Source organism: Ranitomeya imitator, chromosome 3 (assembly GCF_032444005.1).
Source record: "Ranitomeya imitator isolate aRanImi1 chromosome 3, aRanImi1.pri, whole genome shotgun sequence".
NCBI classification, from domain to species: Eukaryota; Metazoa; Chordata; class Amphibia; order Anura; family Dendrobatidae; genus Ranitomeya; species Ranitomeya imitator.
The window spans coordinates 654,822,595-654,838,587 of record NC_091284.1 but is presented as its reverse complement, the minus strand read 5'-3'; the positions used below and the strand labels follow the sequence as shown (position 1 = coordinate 654,838,587).

The following is a 15,993-nucleotide window of genomic DNA, read 5'->3' as shown; positions in this document are numbered from 1 at the left end:
GCATTTTAAAATAAACAGCAGGTAAAACTTCTTCAAGGTGATTACACAAAGTGTTGCAAGTAAAGCAGCGCTGCAGATTTTTGTGCAGTTTTTTAAAGCCAAAGCCATATTTATTTGTCCTTTTAAATCTATATCTGGCTTTGCATAAAAAACAGCAGTGGTATCCAAAATATGTGAAACCACAAGTTTTGGTGGAGTTTCTTTTCCGATTTTGCTACCTTTTTTCAACAACAAAAATGTTCTTGCCCAATGTTGACTGTAAGTTTATTTGCATCTGAAGGATTTTTTGCAGTTCTTCTTCAAGCACTTAAAACAGAATTGCATCAAATACACTCCACTGACTCTTCTTCTGTTGTAAACCACTTGCTGATCATATATTCAGTTTTTTTGAGTATTTTTCCCATTTTAAGTTTTGTAAAATGCCTAGTGGGAAAAATAAATGGCTCCTTGTGAAATCCACTGCAAATTAGGCATTATACAATCAAAAGAAACAAAAAAAATTTGTAAAAGGAAAAAAATTCCCCGAAACCTTTGCAAAGAAGAAGGAATTTCCACAATCTCCACTAGAAAACTTGCTATTTTTGAATGCCTCTCAAAAACAAAGTGCACATACTCTAAATCTATGAAAAATATGAAACCGTTAATTTCCAGCATTTTTTTTACAAACATGAAAAAAACCACAAATAAATGTGTCAAGAGAAGTGTGATGGGGCTGCCAGTTCTTTTACACTTAAGCATTAACCTGCTAAGCTCTAGGTAAAATGGATTGGATATCAATAATAAATGGAGACATGCTCACCTTCCAGCGACCCTTAGGGCACAGCAAAGGCAGCTCCAGAGCGGAGTCTGCCTGATTTGGAAGTCCCAATACAGCCAGGTGAATAGAAAAGTGCATCATCTGAGAAATATCTGATATATGACTGCTGCAGATAGTTACTTGGAGGGGAGAATGCCTCTGTTTAATATTGTTATTCTTGGCTAAAATTATATATATATATATATATATATATATATATATATATATATATATATTTTACAGTCTGACAACCCCTTTAATATAACTTTATTTATATCGCTTTTCTTTTCTTGAGAATTTGCTCGATATACAACATTAGAACTTGTGTATTTGTTAATAAGTTTAATAAATATTTGTATATTGCTTACTTTTTCTCTGTTTGTTGTAATGTCAATGTAAGTCATTCTGGAGGTTTTCTAACACAGAATAACATTAAGTATAATGCATAAAAACTTGTCTATCAGGTAGTGCTAGTGTCCATAGCAACTAATCCGATTGCAATCTCCTTTTCCGATCACTGGCTATAATACTGGTTGTATGCAGGTTGTTTGCAGATAATATAACCCTGTGTTGCTATTTGTTTGCAGCTTAAAAACGCCAAAGACGTTGCAGATTCCAATAATCATGACTACCTCCCCAAAGTAAGTACCGAAATCTGAAACCAGCCACCTCCCGAGCTGTCGGCACATGATGGCATTGCCCTCCACTCCTGCAATGTGTCTTACACTTTAATTTCTCGTGTAGTTCTCGTGACCCTGTAATTATTTGCATTGTTTGTCATTTGCGAGCCTTCCTCATCTGAAACGTTGAACCGACACTGTTTTGTAAACTAAAGGAATAAATCAGACGTTGCATTGTGATTTGTTACAGGGAATAAAGATAAACTATGTCTACATTGTAGCACGAGAAGGCTCTGCACAAAAGTATCCATTTTTCCGAAAAGCAATTATTAGGTTCCTATTCATTTCCTAGTTTCATGTTTATTAATTGCATAGCTATGACAAACATTAATCAGCAGAGCTTTGGAGAAAACACTGCAGAGAAAGCAGTTCTCGAAGCCTAAAGGGCAATCCCACAGAAAATGTCTTTAGCCATGCCTTCCACATGAGCATTCATATAGAAAAAAGCAATGGGGGTGATTCAATAGGAATTTCACTCCCAAAAATGACTTTTCGGGCAAGGGCTACATGATCAATAGCAATTTTCAGAGATATGTGTGATTTGTCTGCGTTTTAATACAATTTAATTACAACAGGCAAGTTATATGCAAGATTATGGGGGAAAAGTGCAACAGTTTAGCTTCTTTTTCGCAATTTCAGTAGGTTGCACCATTGATAATCATTAGATGAATTGTGCATCACGAAGATCACTTTGAGTAACCACATCTGCAATTCATGGGTAATCCTAGCCTTAAATAGTCTCTCTTATTTCCACAAACTTTGCATAAATTAGTATTAAAAGCGAATATTATAAATCTATGTAATGTAATATATCTTATCAGAGAAATCCCTACCCTCTGCTGCGTCCTATCCTCTCTGATAAGCAGCTTATCCACTTTGGTCAAAAGCAGACTGACTTCCAGCGCAGTGAGGTGTCATGTTACTCTATTATCCATGGAGAAGGTAGGTGGGAAAAGGAGTAGGGAGCACTCGACACAGTGATAGGTCAGGCATACAAAGGCAGATTACATAGCTTTTATCTCTGTTCTATGCTGGATTCACAGACACACAGCTTAGTAATGCTATATAAAGTTCTCCATGCTGCTGCAGTTTCTCACACTGTGCTGCAGAGTAAGACTAGCACGACTCAATCTTTTTGAGTGTGCTTTGTATGGGAGAGAACACAGCAGTTTGACTACACTCATTAACTCAGATATATCTGAAAATTGTGGAGATTCTAAAGTGGAGGAGAATGAGGAAAATTTTAGGTTACAACTAGTCATAAAATTACCAGAAATAGTGTTATTCCTTATGCGAACATACCAACAGTTTTTTCTGGTTCTTTTCCTGAAATGATCAATAGGCTTTATGCGGAAATACAGTGAATAAAAATTGAAGGGGTAGTCCCAGCCACATTTAAATCAGATGGACGTGGCCTGGCTCAATACAAGTGTATTGAGTGATTCCGGAAAGTCTAGTTGGAATGTGGCCAGGGGTATGTGAGGATTCGCCAGTCTGCAGTCACATAGAGTGACCTCAGACTAGTAGTTTAAGATCAGGCAACCCCTTTAAAGGCTCATTTGAAAGTACAAACTCCTCAGAGATTTCTGTTTGAGGGAAGCATACACATTTTAAGCAAAGTGCTGTTCAAATCAATGGAACTGCCCTTCCTTAGTGCAGTACTTCTCAACCCCTGGCGTCCAGTAGATCCAACAGGTCAAATTTTAGCATAGTGTAAAGTATGTATGTTCCGTGCAAAAGTTGTCATATATAGGGGCAACATAATGTAGGGATTGAGACTCTGATTCTAATGCTGAGTCACTTTGTAGTCTCCTTTTTATAGTTTTGATAAAAACCCTTATTAATCTGCTGCTCCCTGCTTGTCCTATCATTGATGAGCTAGTGCCACATGATCATGAGCTGTGGCTAACCAAGTCCCCTGCATATACTGCGCATAGGCAGGAATGTATTTTTTTCTATATTTATTATGCTTACTTATATAGCACCATCATATTCCACAGGGCTTTACTTACATTATCATCACTGTCCCCATTGGGGCTCACAATCTAGATTCCCTATCAGTATGTCTTTAGAATGTGGGAAGGAACTGGGGAACCCAGAGAAAACCCACGTAAACACGGAGAGAACATACAAACTCCTTGCAAAAGTTGTCTTTGGTCAGTCAACAGTAAAGTGGTGGCTTGACGAAGTACATGAATATTAAGGACTGCACAGCACAAAATCATCATTGAGAGGACTAGCAGAGCTGCAGCAGATAAATCTGTATATATATTTATTTTATTAGAATCGTGTATGGGCGCAAGAATAGTAATTGGCACCAGATCATTGACTCTTCTTTGGATTCATTTAGTATTTTACTTAATCTTACAGATTATAATAAATGAGAATCCTATGTAATACCGTACAACAGGGGTGTCAAACTGCATTCCTCGAGGGCCGCAAACAGGTCATGTTTTCAGAATTTCCTTGTACTGCACAGGTGATAATTTAATCACCTACACACATAATGATTGCAGCACCTTGTGCAATGCTAAGGAAATCTTGAAAACACGCATGGTTTGCGGCCCTCGAGGAATGCAGTTTGACACCCCTGCCGTACAACATTTTTAGCAAACCTTTCCTGTAGTGCAGACTATAATGTCATTTGGTGTTGGATAAGGCATCTCAGTCATTGATTATAAGATTCTGTCCTGTATATGGTGCATTATGACTGCCAGACATCCTAAAGACTTAGGGAAACCTGAGATAATTTTGCACAACAGTCACGTTACTGCATTTGCCAGCAGATTAAAATGGCTGCACAGGGATGGAGTGTACACAGGTGACGGAACACTGCTAAGAAGTAATAAAAGCACAGAGGAACTAACCAGCTGTCAGATAATTCAGTGGCTAATCCACTGCATTGATCTCTAGGTTTAAGATTCAGGAAAGGTTTGACAGCAATGGGTTTCAAATCATACTCGAGAGCCTCAGGCCACAGAGCGCTAATTTGGGGAAATTGGAAACGACTGAGCAATAGGAGGAGTTAGGAAAAGACTCTCAATATTACTACATACATGATCTGCATGTACAATTATCTATTAATTATATGCACCTCCATTGTACAGTTCTAACTTGTGTGCGGAATCGAATGCATTGCTGTCAACACACCACTAAATAGCTAAATATTTCTGGCTGTGCAGAAACATATGCAGACAATGATTTCTCTTGCAGACATTGATGGGGTTGCAAAAACCTGTTAACAGATTCCCTTACCAGGAAGTTGTAAATGATGGCAGAAAGTTGATACAATGCATATTAATAATAATAATAATTTTATTTATATAGCGCCAACATATTCAGCAGCGCTTTACAAATTATAGAGGGGACTTGTACAGACAATAGACATTACAGCATAACAGAAATCACAGTTCAAAATAGATACCAAGAGGAATGAGGGCCCTGCTCGCAAGCTTACAATCTATGAGGAAAAGGGGAGACACGGGTGGTGGATGGTAACAATTGCTTTAGTTATTCGGACCAGCCATAGTGTAAGGCTCAGGTGTTCATGTAAAGCTGCATGAACCAGTTAACTACCTAAGTATGTAGCAGTACAGACACAGAGGGCTAATAACTGCATAAAGTGTATGAGAACATGTTGCGAGGAACCTGATTATGTGGGGATTAATCGTATTAACCTAGGTAGTGCATTCCAAAGAATCGGCGCAGCACGTGTAAAGTCTTGGAGACGGGAGTGGGAGGTTCTGATTATTGAGGATGCTAACCTGAGGTCATTAGCGGAGCGGAGGGCACGGGTAGGGTGGTAGACTGAGACCAGAGAGGATATGTAGGGTGGTGCTGAGCCATGGAGTGCTTTGTGGATGAGGGTAGTAGTTTTGTACTGGATTCTTGTGTGGATGGGTAACCAGTGTAATGACTGGCACAAGGTAGAGGCATCGGTGTAACGGTTGGTGAGGAATATGATCCTGGCTGCGGCATTCAGGACAGATTGGAGCGGGGAGAGTTTTGTAAGAGGGAGGCCCATTAGTAGGGAGTTACAATAGTCCAGACGAGAATAAATAAGTGAAACAGTAAGAGTTTTTGCAGAGTCGAAAGTAAGAAAATGGCGAATTCTAGAAATGTTGTTGAGATGCAGATAAGAAGAGCGTGCCAGTGATCGGATGTGGGGGGTGAATGAAAGCTCGGAATCAAGTATGACCCCAAGGCAGAGGGCATGTTGCTTTGGAGTAATGGTGGACCCGCACACGGAGATGGCAATGTCAGGCAAAGGTAGGTTAATAAAGGGAGAAAACACGAGGAGTTCAGTTTTTGACAGGTTCAGTTTCAGATAGAGGGAGGACATGATGTTAGAGACAGCGGTAAGACAATCACTGGTGTTTACTAAAAAGGTTGGTGTGATAACAGGAGAAGAAGTGTATAATTGGGTGTCATCAGCGTAGATTTGGTACTGGAAACCAAATCTACTGATTGTTTGTCCAATAGGGGCAGTATACAAAGAGAAAAGGAGGGGGCCTAGGACTGATCCTCGAGGAACCCCAACAGTAAGGGGAAGGTGAGAGGAGGAGGAACCAGCAAAAGATACAGTGAAGGATCGGTCAGAGAAATAGGAGGAGAACCAGGAGAGAACGGTGTCCTTGAGGCCGATGGAGCGGAGCACAGTGAGGAAGAGCTGATGATCCACAGTGTCGAATGCTGCGGAGAGATCCAAGAGAATTAGCATGGAGTAGTGACCATTAGATTTGGCTGTTAGTAGGTCATTAGAGACTTTAGTGAGGGCAGTTTCAGTAGAGTGTAAAGAGCGGAAACCAGATTGAAGAGGGTCGAGAAGAGAGTTATCTGAGAGATAGTGGGTAAGACGGGAGTGGACCAGGCGTTCGAGGAGTTTAGAGATGAAGGGAAGATTAGAGACAGGTCTATAATTAGCGGCACAGTTTTGATCGAGGGATGGTTTTTTAAGTAATGGATGTATGATAGCATGCTTAAATGAGGATGAAAAAATACCGGAAGTGAGAGAAAGGTTGAATATTTTTGTTAGGTGAGAGGTGACAGCCGGGGAAAGGGACTGGAGGAGATGTGATGGAATGGGGTCACTGGTGCAAGTGGTTGGGCGAGAAGATGCAAGGAGCCTGATTACTTCTTCTTCTGTAACTGGTTCAAAGTCAGAGAGTGAACTAGATGCAGTAGGGGAGGGAGGACAGTGAATGGTATGAAGAGATTGGGAGATGATTTCCTGTCGAATGTGGTCAATTTTTTCTTTGAAGTAATTGGCCAGATCGTCAGCGCGGAGATCCGTGGTTGGGTCCTGCACTCTTGGGTTGAGTAGGGACTGGAAAGTGTCAGAGACATTTAGGGTTATTGGACAGTAAGGTGATGAGGGTGTTAAAATAGGTTTGTTTGGAGAGGTGAAGGGCAGAGTTGTATGTTTTTAGCATTAACTTGTAATGGATGAAATCTTCGGGTAGATTAGATTTTCTCCACAGACGTTCGGCGCATCTGGAGCACCGCTGCAGGAAAAATGTTTGCAGCGTGTGCTGTTGTGAATTCCGCTCTTGGGCTCCCTCCGGTGGTTGTAAGTGGCACTTTTGTGAGTTCTGCTCTTGGGCTCCCTCTTGTGGTTTCAAGTGGTATGGCTGCTCCTTGGATTTAGCTGTCAGCAGCTGCTTCTACTGATTGTCTTTTCTGCTCGGCTATTTATGCCTGGCTTTTTCCTTCAGCCAGTGCCACTTGAAAATGGTTCCTGGTTGGATTCACATCTCTTTGGATTTCCCTGTTTTCCTGACCAGTTCTGCAAAGCTAAGTTCTTGCTTGCTCTTTTCTGTCCACAGATTGTGGACTTATCCGTTTTGTGCTTTTTATGTTTGTCCAGCTTATCAGTATGAATTAACTCTGTGTTGCTGGAAGCTCTGGGAAGCAGATTTACCCTCCACACCTTTAGTCAGGTGTGGAGATTTTTGTAATCTCTGCGTGGATTTTTGTAGTGTTTTATACTGACCGCACAGTATTCCATCCTGTCCTATTTATATAGCTAGACTGGCCTCCTGTGCTCATTCTGGTTTCATTCTGTGAATGTCCTTTCCCTCTCCACTCACAGTCATTATTTGTGGGGGGCTAATCTATCCTTTGGGGATTTTCTCTGAGGCAAGATAGTTTTCCTGCTTCTATCTTTAGGGGTAGTTAGCTCTTAGGCTGTGACGAGATGCCTAGGGAGAGTTAGGAGCATCCCACGGCTACTTCTAGTGTTGTGTTGAGCTTGGGGACTTAGGTCAGTACAGATACCACTTCCTTCAGAGCTGGTTCCATGTTGCTCCTAAACCACCAGATCATAACAGTACAAGTGGCCATAAATGAATTAAATGCATCTCAAAAAGAAGGAAAAAATTCTGAGCCATTTTTTTTTTCTGTGCTCTCTTTTTGTCTTTTTTTTATCCTCTTGACCTTTGGGTGGTGCAGGATTTGTGCTCTGGCATGGATGTTCAGGGTTTGTTTTCTCGTGCGGATCAACTTGCTGCAAGAGTACAGAGTATCCAAGATTATGTTGTCCAGACTCCGGCTTTGGAGCCTAAAATTCCTACTCCTGATTTGTTTTTTGGAGACAGATCCAAGTTTTTGAACTTTAAAAATAACTGCAAATTGTTTTTTGCTTTGAAACCCCGTTCTTCTGGCGATCCCATTCAGCAAGTAAAAATCATCATATCCTTGCTGTGTGGTGACCCTCAGGACTAAGCATTCTCCCTTGAATCAGGGGATCCGGCATTGCGGAATGTAGACGTATTTTTTCAAGTGCTCGGATTATTGTATGATGAACCTAACTCTGTGGATCATGCAGAAAAAACCCTGTTGGCCTTGTGTCAAGGTCAGGAAGCGGCAGAATTATACTGCCAGAAATTTAGGAAATGGTCTGTGCTTACTAAATGGAATGAGGATGCTCTGGCTGCTATTTTCAGAAAGGGTCTTTCTGAAGCCCTTAAAGATGTTATGGTGGGCTTCCCTACGCCTACTGGTTTGAGCGAGTCTATGTCACTAGCTATTCAGATTGATCGGCGTTTGCGCGAGCGCAAAGCTGTGCACCATATGTCAGTGTCCTCTGAGCAGAGTCCTGAATCTATGCAATGTGATAGGATTTTGACTAAAACAGGATGGCAGGAATTCAGACGTCAGAATAGGCTGTGTTTTTACTGTAATGATTCTGCTCATGTTATTTCTGATTGCCCTAAACGTACTAGGAGGGTCGCTAGGTCTGTTACCATTAGTACTGTACAGCCTAAATTTCTTTTATCTGTGACCCTGATTTGCTCCTTGTCGTCCTTTTCTGTCATGGCATTTGTGGATTCAGGCGCTGCCCTGAACCTAATGGACTTAGAATTCGCCAGGCGCTGTGGTTTTTCTTGCAGCCTTTACAGAGCCCTATTCCTTTGAGGGGCATTGATGCTACTCCATTGGCCAAGGATAAACCTCAGTACTGGACGCAGATGACCATGTACATGGCTCCTGCACATCAGGAAAATTGCCGTTTTCTGGTGTTGCATAACCTGCATGATGTTGTTGTACTGGGTATTCCATGGTTACAGGAACATAATCCGGTGCTGGATTGGAAAACTATGTCTGTGACTAGTTGGGGTTGTCAAGGGGTACATAGTGACGTTCCTTTGATGTCAATTTCCTCTTCCTCCTCTTCTGAGGTCCCTGAGTTTTTGTCGGATTTCCAGGATGTATTTGATGAGCCCAAGTCCAGTTCCCTTCCTCCACATAGGGACTGTGATTGTGCTATTAACTTGATTCCAGGTTGTAAGTTCCCTAAAGGCCGACTTTTCAATCTGTCAGTGCCAGAGCATGCCGCCATGCGGAGCTATGTTAAGGAATCTTTGGAGAAAGGGCATATTCGGCCGTCTTCGTCACCATTGGGAGCGGGTTTCTTTTTTGTTGCTAAGAAGGATGGCTCCTTGAGACCTTGTATAGATTATCGTCTTCTTAATAAGATCACGGTCAAATTCCAATACCCCTTGCCTTTGCTTATTGATTTGTTTGCTCAGATTAAGGGGGCTAGTTGGTTTACTAAGATTGACCTCCGAGGGGCATATAATCTTGTTCGTATTAAACAGGGTGACGAATGGAAAACTGCATTTAATACGCCCGAAGGCCATTTTGAATACCTTGTGATGCCATTTGGGCTCTCTAATGCTCCATCTGTGTTCCAGTCCTTCATGCATGATATTTTCCGCAATTATCTTGATAAATTCATGGTTGTATATTTGGATGATATTTTGATTTATTCCGATGATTGGGAGTCTCATGTGAAGCAGGTCAGGATGGTGTTCCAGATCCTGCGTGATAATGCTTTGTTTGTGAAGGGGTCTAAGTGCCTATTCGGAGTTCAGAATGTCTCTTTTTGGGGTTTTATTTTTTCTCCCTCGTCTATTGAAATGGATCCTGTTAAGGTCCAAGCTATTCATGACTGGATTCAACCCACATCTGTGAAGGGCCTTCAAAAATTTTTGGGCTTTGCTAATTTCTATCGCCGTTTCATTGCCAACTTTTCCAGTGTGGTTAAGCCCCTTACTGATTTGACGAAGAAAGGCGCTGATGTGACGAATTGGTCCTCTGCGGCTGTTGAGGCCTTTCAGGAGCTTAAACGCCGATTTACTTCTGCCCCTGTGTTGCGTCAGCCGGATGTTTCTCTTCCTTTTCAGGTTGAGGTCGACGCTTCTGAGATTGGGGCAGGGGCCGTTTTGTCTCAGAGGGAATCTGATGGTTCTTTGATGAAACCGTTTGCCTTTTTTTCCAGAAAGTTTTCGCCTGCGGAACGCAATTATGATGTCGGCAATCGGGAGTTGTTGGCTATGAAGTGGGCGTTTGAGGAGTGGCGACATTGGCTTGAGGGAGCTAAACACCGCGTTGTGGTCCTGACTGTTCATAAGAATCTGATTTACCTCGAGTCGGCCAAGCGGCTGAATCCTAGACAGGCTCGATGGTCCCTGTTTTCCTCCCGTTTTGATTTTGTGGTCTCGTATCTTCCGGGATCTAAGAATGTTAAGGCTGATGCCCTCTCTAGGAGTTTTTCGCCTGATTCTCCTGGAGTCCTTGAGCCGGTTGGCATTCTTAAGGAAGGGGTGATTCTTTCTGCCATCTCCCCTGATTTGCGGCGGGTGCTTCAGGAATTTCAGGCTGATAGGCCTGACCGCTGTCCAGTGGGGAAGCTGTTTGTTCCTGATGGATGGACAAGTAAGGTGATTTCTGAGGTTCATTGTTCAGTGTTGGCTGGTCATCCTGGGATTTTTGGTACCAGAGATTTGGTTGCTAGGTCCTTTTGGTGGCCTTCCTTGTCGCGCGATGTGCGTGCTTTTGTGCAGTCCTGTGGGACTTGCGCCCGAGCCAAGCCTTGCTGTTCCCGTGCTAGTGGGTTGCTCTTGCCTTTGCCGGTCCCTGAGAGGCCCTGGACGCATATTTCCATGGATTTTATTTCGGATCTTCCTGTTTCCCAGAAGATGTCTGTTATCTGGGTTGTCTGTGACCGGTTCTCTAAAATGGTCCATCTGGTACCTTTGCCTAAGTTGCCTTCCTCCTCAGATCTGGTTCCATTGTTTTTTCAGCACGTGGTTCGTTTGCATGGCATTCCGGAGAATATTGTGTCTGACAGAGGTTCTCAGTTTGTCTCTAGGTTTTGGCGGGCCTTTTGTGCTAGGATGGGCATTGATTTGTCTTTTTCTTCAGCGTTTCATCCTCAGACTAATGGCCAAACTGAGCGAACTAATCAGACCTTGGAGACCTATTTGAGATGCTTTGTGTCTGCTGATCAGGATGATTGGGTGTCTTTCTTGCCGTTGGCCGAGTTTGCCCTTAATAATCGGGCTAGTTCGGCTACTTTGGTTTCACCTTTCTTTTGTAATTTTGGTTTTCATCCTCGTTTTTCTTCTGGGCAGGTTGAGCCTTCTGATTGTCCTGGTGTTGATTCTGTGGTGGACAGGCTGCAGCAGATTTTGACTCGTGGTGGACAATTTGACGTTGTCTCAGGAAAGGGCTCAACGTTTTGCTAACCGCCGTTGGTGTGTTGGCCACCGGATTCGTGTGGGGGATTTGGTTTGGTTGTCTTCTCGTCATGTTCCTATGAAGGTTTCTTCCCCTAAGTTTAAGCCTCGGTTTATTGGTCCTTATAAAATTTCTGAAATTATTAATCCGGTGTTTTTTCGTTTGGCTCTTCCAGCCTCTTTTGCCATTCATAATGTTTTCCATAGATCTTTGTTGCGGAGATATGTGGTGCCCGTTGTTCCCTCGGTTGACCCTCCTGCCCCGGTGTTGGTTGAGGGAGAGTTGGAATATGAGGTTGAGAAGATTTTGGATTCTCGTTTTTCGAGGCGGAGGCTTCAGTCTCTTGTCAAGTGGAAGGGTTATGGCCAGGAGGATAATTCTTGGGTTGTTGCTCTTGGGCTCCCTCCGGTGGTTGTAAGTGGCACTTTTGTGAGTTCTGCTCTTGGGCTCCCTCTTGTGGTTTCAAGTGGTATGGCTGCTCCTTGGATTTAGCTGTCAGCAGCTGCTTCTACTGAGTGTCTTTTCTGCTTGGCTATTTATGCCTGGCTTTTTCCTTCAGCCAGTGCCACTTGTAAATGGTTCCTGGTTGGATTCACATCTCTTTGGATTTCCCTTTTTTCCTGACCAGTTATGCAAAGCTAAGTTCTTGCTTGCTCTTTTCTGTCCACAGATTGTGGACTTATCCGTTCTGTGCTTTTTATGTTTGTCCAGCTTATCAGTATGAATTACCTCTGTGTTGCTGGAAGCTCTGGGAAGCAGATTTACCCTCCACACCTTTAGTCAGGTGTGGAGATTTTTGTAATCTCTGCGTGGATTTTTGTAGTGTTTTATACTGACCACACAGTATTCCATCCTGTCCTATCTATCTAGCTAGACTGGCCTCCTGTGCTCATTCTGGTTTCATTCTGTGAATGTCCTTTCCCTCTCCACTCACAGTCATTATTTGTGGGGGGCTAATTTATCCTTTTGGGATTTTCTCTGAGGCAAGATAATTTTCCTGCTTCTATCTTTAGGGGTAGTTAGCTCTTAGGCTGTGACAAGATGCCTAGGGAGAGTTAGGAGCATCCCACGGCTACTTCTAGTGTTGTGTTGAGCTTAGGGACTGCGGTCAGTACAGATACCACTTCCTTCAGAGCTCGTTGCATGTTGCTCCTAAACCACCAGATCATAACAGTGTGCCACGGTTGTTGCCATCTGTGCGAAGTTGTTTTATGTATAGGAGGTGCAGCTTCATCCAGGGCAATTTGCAGGGTTTCATTGTAATGCTTTAGAGCAGAATCAGGACATGAGATGGAGGAGATTGGGGCCAATGAGGACTGCAAGTTCTTCATAAGTTTCTGGGTGTTAATGGCCTGTATGTTTCTATAAGTGTGGAAAGTGGGGGTGACCTGAGTGGGATGGCAGTTCTTGATAGAGAATGAAAGAAGGTTGTGGTCAGAGAGCGGGAGAGGGGAGTTTGTGAAATCATCCACTGAGCAAAGCCGTGAGAAGACTAAGTCGAGGGAGTTTCCATCTTCATGCGTTGGAGAGATAGTATGCTGTGAGAGGCCGAAAGAGGAGGTTAGAGATAAAAGGTGAGAAGCAGATGGGGAGAGGGGAGAAGCAATGGGGATATTGAAATCAAACATGATGAGGGTGGGGGTGTCACAGGAGAGAAAGTGTGGAAGCCAGGTGGCAAAGTGATCCAGAAACTGATGAGAGAGGCCGGGAGGACGATACACCACCGCCTCTCGCATGGAGAAGGGGATGTAGAGTCTGACAGCATGGACCTCAATGGAAGGGAAGGTAAGTGAGGGTACTTGGGGGATAACTTGGAAGGTACATTTGGGTGAAAGGAGCAGACCAACGCCTCCACCTGCTCTGTTGTCCGATCTTGGGGTATGAGAAAAGTGTAGTCCACCATATGAAAGAGCAGCAGCAGCGGTGGTGTCTGCTTGCTGGATCCTGGTTTCAGTAAGAGCCAGGAGATTAAGAGAATTAGAAAGGAAGAAGTCATGGATGAAGGATAGTTTATTACACACAGAGCGAGAATTCCAAAGGGCACAATTGAAAAAGACAGAAGGCATGCATGGAATATTAATAAGGTTAGAGGGGTTTCTGAGTGTAGCAGTTGGGAGGTTTGACTGGCTATAACATGGGGGGCCGGGGTTGGGAGAGATGTCTCCAGCGACTAGGAGGAGGATAGAAAGAGTGAGCAGATGGTTAAGTGATTTGTGAGAGCGTCTCTTGTGTTGGATGGTGGGACTGAATGGATCTGCGCTGTTAAGCAATGTGAACAGAGCATGAGTGCTATACATAGGAGAGGGAAGGGCAGAGGGGCCGATATGGATGGAGTGTAAAGAGTTTTTGCAAGGGCGGTGAATATGAGTGAATGCGGCAGCCAGGATATAGAATATACAAATACATATGGTGAGTATTTGTTCTGTGCCAAATGAACAGGGAATAGATTTAGATTGTCTTACCTGTCTCCTGCCCTGCCTAACTGCCATGGTATAACTGCGAGTACTTAGAAAAAAGTACTTTGAATAAAAGTACACGAATGCACCCCTGCACGAATGCTTCCCCAAAGTATGTCTACATTTATAGAAGGCTAGCTCTTAGATCTCACTTTTTTTTTTTTTTTAGTTTCCCTCTCGTTAGCAATCAATCTAACTCAGTTGAGACAGCAGGACACAATAAATGTAGTGAACAGGTAAACAAAAGTCCAGGTCTACATGGATCATAAACCGCTTTGAAACAGTTATGTGATCTCTTTGCATGAGGACAAGTAGAAGTGAGTTAAATATCTATAAACAAAAACAATTGCATGCTAAGATGGCTAACAAATATAGATATATGCAGGATTCAATGCCGAAGATAGAATGACTCAGATACCATTCAGGCTGCTTGCTGTCAGGGACTGTAGCAATAGACATGCAGGGTATTTCAGTGCAAAGAATGAATGATAAGTTTACCTGTATAAAGAGAAAAGAGATGCTTGTTATATTCTGCCATGGTATAACTGCGAGTACTTAGAAAAAAGTACTTTGAATAAAAGTACACACATGCACCCCTGCACTATTGTGTAATGCCCCAATCATTACTGCTATTAAAGGGAGTTTGTCAGCACAAAATATGCCACAACTAAGCACAGCGGCTGCTCAGCCGGCCAGGGGTACATGGAGCACTTCAGAAGCAAATATAAAACTATAACAGGACAATGCAGCAACAAGTTAAAACACTAAGGTATGATTTTTATTAGGGACACGTTCCCTACAAAGTGCTGTTCTTAGTTTAGACACTCATGTTGTGCTGACAGTTTCCATTTAATCCCATGTATTACTGTTCAGCTGTAAGACTTTCTGTGCTTCATATTTTTGGCTTCAGTGACATAAACAATATTTTGAAGACTCTTCTTAGCTGCTCATCCCGGTGCCATTATGACCTTCTTTGATATATTATTTTTCTTTATTAATTAGCTACCAAATATTAAAGGAGCTATGCAGCTTCTGCAAGCAAATCATATTTATTTCATAATAAAAATGATGCATCTTTCATGTATGTTATCTGTATCCAGTCCTCAAATTCTCCACTTGCAGTCATCCATTAGAAACAATAGCAAGGAAACAGTGCCAACAACAAAGCTACTGTCATAACTACTGATATTGCTGCTCTTTGCTGCTCTACATTTAATCTGGCAAGAAACCTGTCTCTTTTATTCCCACAGAAAGCACTATCCGCTATATAGACAGTGTATATTATGGCGGTGTTATTTTTCTCCTCTTGTTGTAAGACTCTAGCTTCATGTATGCCCAAATAAATGTCTTATTTGCATACAATTTGCATTTGCACAATGGATGTGATGTTCTATTATTAATTTAATGAGTAAAAGCATTTGCAGTACAGAAATTCATTTTTTATATTTCAATTACATTTCCTTTCATTTTCTTCAAGCATAAATCTCCCGTATGTTTATGAGCGCGCTATTTCAGTTTAATTAAAGTAGCAAAACATTCCCTGCCAATTCACAGCACCATGAAAGGTGGCTGCTCGAGCCAGGCATCATTTACATCATCTCCGGAAGATTTACTAACTTCAGCTCATAAACTTTGTCTTTTATTCGGAGAAGAAGAAGAAGAAATAAAAGAATCAATTGCTTGTCGTCAAGAACGTGGCATAGTAAAGGCTGATCAAAAGCTGTAACTCTTTTGTACTTGTAGGAAAATGGTACCGTCAGTGTTGCGGTGTTCAACCATGATAAAGAAAAGGATTCCGAAAAACAAAGACAAGCTCTAAAATCGGAAAAAGAAGCCTTGCTCATAGGTAAGACAAAGCTGCTGTAATACTATGTTTAACCCCTTAATGACCGCCAATACGTCTTTTAACTGACCTGAGAAATAAGAGAATAGCCTCCCCATACAGATGACAATCCAGCAGCTGTTGGCTGTACACTATAGCTGACAACTTGCTGTACCAGCCACGATCAGTATTTGCACCATCTAAATCTGTTTAACC

At 42.4% G+C, this 15,993-nt stretch overlaps 1 protein-coding gene across 9 annotated transcripts in view; it reads left to right on the top strand.

Moving 5' to 3' along the window:
- The window catches only part of ENOX1 (ecto-NOX disulfide-thiol exchanger 1), a 977,400-nt gene that overhangs the window by 946,868 nt on the left and 14,539 nt on the right, over positions 1-15,993 (top strand). For all 9 annotated transcript variants that reach the window (XM_069758240.1, XM_069758244.1, XM_069758249.1 and 6 more), the window contains 2 exons: positions 1,384-1,437; positions 15,699-15,801. In XM_069758240.1, coding sequence (XP_069614341.1) covers positions 1,384-1,437; positions 15,699-15,801 — 157 coding nt within the window. The remainder of the gene's footprint in view (positions 1-1,383; positions 1,438-15,698; positions 15,802-15,993) is intronic.